The sequence below is a fragment of the Orycteropus afer genome, unplaced genomic scaffold (assembly GCF_000298275.1).
Source record: "Orycteropus afer afer isolate SDZICR_OR568_19922 unplaced genomic scaffold, OryAfe1.0 scaffold00031, whole genome shotgun sequence".
Classification (NCBI taxonomy): Eukaryota; Metazoa; Chordata; class Mammalia; order Tubulidentata; family Orycteropodidae; genus Orycteropus; species Orycteropus afer.
In genome coordinates this window covers 1,432,557-1,435,134 of record NW_006921618.1, presented here as the reverse complement: position 1 = coordinate 1,435,134, position 2,578 = coordinate 1,432,557, and the positions used below count along the sequence as shown (strand labels likewise).

The window sequence follows — 2,578 nt, the reverse complement described above, 5'->3', positions numbered from 1 at the left end:
GCCCTGGAGAGAACAATCATGGGAGAAGGAAGGGCTGCTTATGCACAGGGAGATAGATCAGGGGGCAGGAGAGTATGGAGGGATGGACAGTGGGAAGAGGTAACTATGGGGAGGAAGTGGGAGGGGAGCTGTTGTATTGTGGTAAACTGTGGTCAATGACATGCAACAAAGTATATATGAACTGCTGTATGGAAAGCGAATTTGCTCTGTAAATCTTCACCCATATCACAATAAATAATAATAATAAAAAAAAAAGAAATAGCTTTGGGAATGGTCTCCAGCTTATGGCATGCTTGAACCCTGCATGTAGCCGTGTCATTGTTCAGCAGTCTCCCATGCTCTGCCGACCTTGGGACTTATAATGGACTTGAATTAATGGCCTGCCATGTGGTTTGGTAACATTGGGGCTGTGCCATTTTATTTGTTGACCTTGTAGTTGTTAGCCTCAGCAGCCAGTAGCCTCTGAGTGAAGAGATGCCTCTAGCTCAGTGGTCCAGGAGCAAGAGGCAGAGCTGAAGCCCAAGGTTGAGGGGCTTTCACCCAGCCCCTAAAGCCTGGCAATTTGAACTTGGAGTTAAAGCCTCCAAACTGTGAGAGAATAAACTCCTGTTTGTTAAGGCCATCCCATTTGTGGTATATTCTGGTCAGAGCAGCACTAAGTAACCAAAACACCTCCCAAGCCTAACAAGCCTGCTCAGTCTAGCCTTTGCTGACCTCACCATGCTACTTGTCTCCTGTCACCCCCTCCCACTTGCTAGGCTCCAGCCTCACTGGCTGAAGTCACCTTCTCAGAGAAGCCCTCCTTGACCACCTTTCAAAGGGGCTCCTCTTCTCCCCACTGGTCAGTGATCATACATATTACTTTGTTTCCAGAACACTTAATGGTCATCTGAAATTCATTTTTGTTACCTTATTCATGGTCTGAATGTAACTTCTGTGAGGGCTAGAATATTGTCTGTGGACCTTTATGGCACCCACAAATGCCTATCTGGTATCTCCTCTCTTGTGTCCTACCCACAGAGTATTTTAATTTCTGTGTCTCCATCTGTAAGGACCTCTGGTGGCGTAGTGGGTAAGGCACTTGGCTGCTAACCAGAAGGTCAATGGTTCAAACCCACCAGCTGCTCTGCAGGAGGAAGATGAGGCATCTACTTCCATAAAGATTTACAGCCTTGGAAACCCAGTGGGGGTCACTATGAGTCTGAACTGACTCGATAGAAGTGGGTTTTTGATCTCTGTCTGTAGGAGGATCGTCTATGAGCCCTTTTTGCTTAGCACTGGGCTGGGCACACACTAAAAAAGGAAAGAAAGAATGGCTGCTGTCAAGTCAATTTCAACTCATGGCAATCCTTGTATTACAGAGTAGAACTCCACAGGGTTTTCTTGGTTGTAATCTTTACAGAAGCACATACCCAGGTCTTTCTTTTGTGGTCCCACTGGGTGGGTTTGAACCACCTAACTTTAGTTTAGTAGCCAATCACAAACCACTTGTGCCACCCAGGGAGCTGTGCACACACTCAAAAAACAACCAAATTCACTGCCATCACTTCTAACTCACAGTGACCCCCATTGGATTTCCAAGGCTGTAAATCTTTACAGAAGCAGACTTCCTCATCTCTCCTCCAAAGAGTGGCTGGGGGGTTTGAACCACTGACTTTTTGGTTAGCAGACAAATGCTTTAACCACTACACCATCAGAGCTCCCTGGCCACACAATAGGTACCTGATAAATATTGTTGGACATATGCTTTAAGAAGCAGAGTTCCCATTTCCCAGTTATGTCTGGATACAATGTTCCCAGTCCAGCCTTGTCCCAGCCCCAATGACAGCAAGAGAAGGCCTTACCTCCAGGGTCTTCTGACGGTCTGAAGGCTCCCTTAGGGGGCTCTCTGTGATCAACACTGGAGAGTCTTCATGCTCCTGTCTGTGCTTCTCCAGGATAAATGACCAGATGTGCTCCACGCCTTCCCAATTGAGCACACGGCCACGCTCTATGGGGTAGCTGAAGGTGTCTGGACGGAAGATGTCGATGCCCAGACTCACGCGTCTCCGGGCGTAGCTGGGACCAGGGTTCTCCTGGCATGGTATGTAGTTTACGATGCTCGGGAAAACCATCTGGGGTTCATTCCAACCTGACAAACCAGCCTTCAGAAAGCCAGACCCATGGTCAATGATAATGGTTCTTGAGGCCATGGCAGAGGTAGATGGAGTAGTCTCCAAGGATATCCTGCAAATTAGGGTGACCTATGGAAGGATGAGGTAGGGGTTATTGATGAACCTTCTCTAGGCCACCATGGGCTGCTTCTCATCCCCATACCCAGAGTCAGACCTCAGGTTCTCCCTGAAGCTTGCTCATCCCCCCTTCCAAGCCTTTGTAAAAGCTATAACTTGGCATATTCTCCCATCCCAAACCCATGTAATAGGCCTTATCTGGGAAGTCCTGCCAATCTCCTCCTTCCCACCAAGCTTCCTGCATTGCACCTTGCACACACACCTATTACAGCAGGTGGCACTTTTGCTCCACAAGAACAAAGGTTGGGTTTTATTACACTTTGTATACTTAGCAAGAAGCTTGGCAT

General features: G+C 47.8%; 1 protein-coding gene across 1 annotated transcript in view; it reads right to left on the bottom strand.

The window, feature by feature from the left end:
• Positions 1 to 2,192, bottom strand: part of ACTL8 (actin like 8) — a 31,721-nt gene extending 29,529 nt beyond the window's left edge. The window contains exon 1 of the mRNA XM_007935631.1: positions 1,845 to 2,192. Within this exon, the coding sequence (XP_007933822.1) occupies positions 1,845 to 2,192 (348 nt within the window). The remainder of the gene's footprint in view (positions 1 to 1,844) is intronic.
• Positions 2,193 to 2,578: the final 386 nt, after the last annotated feature.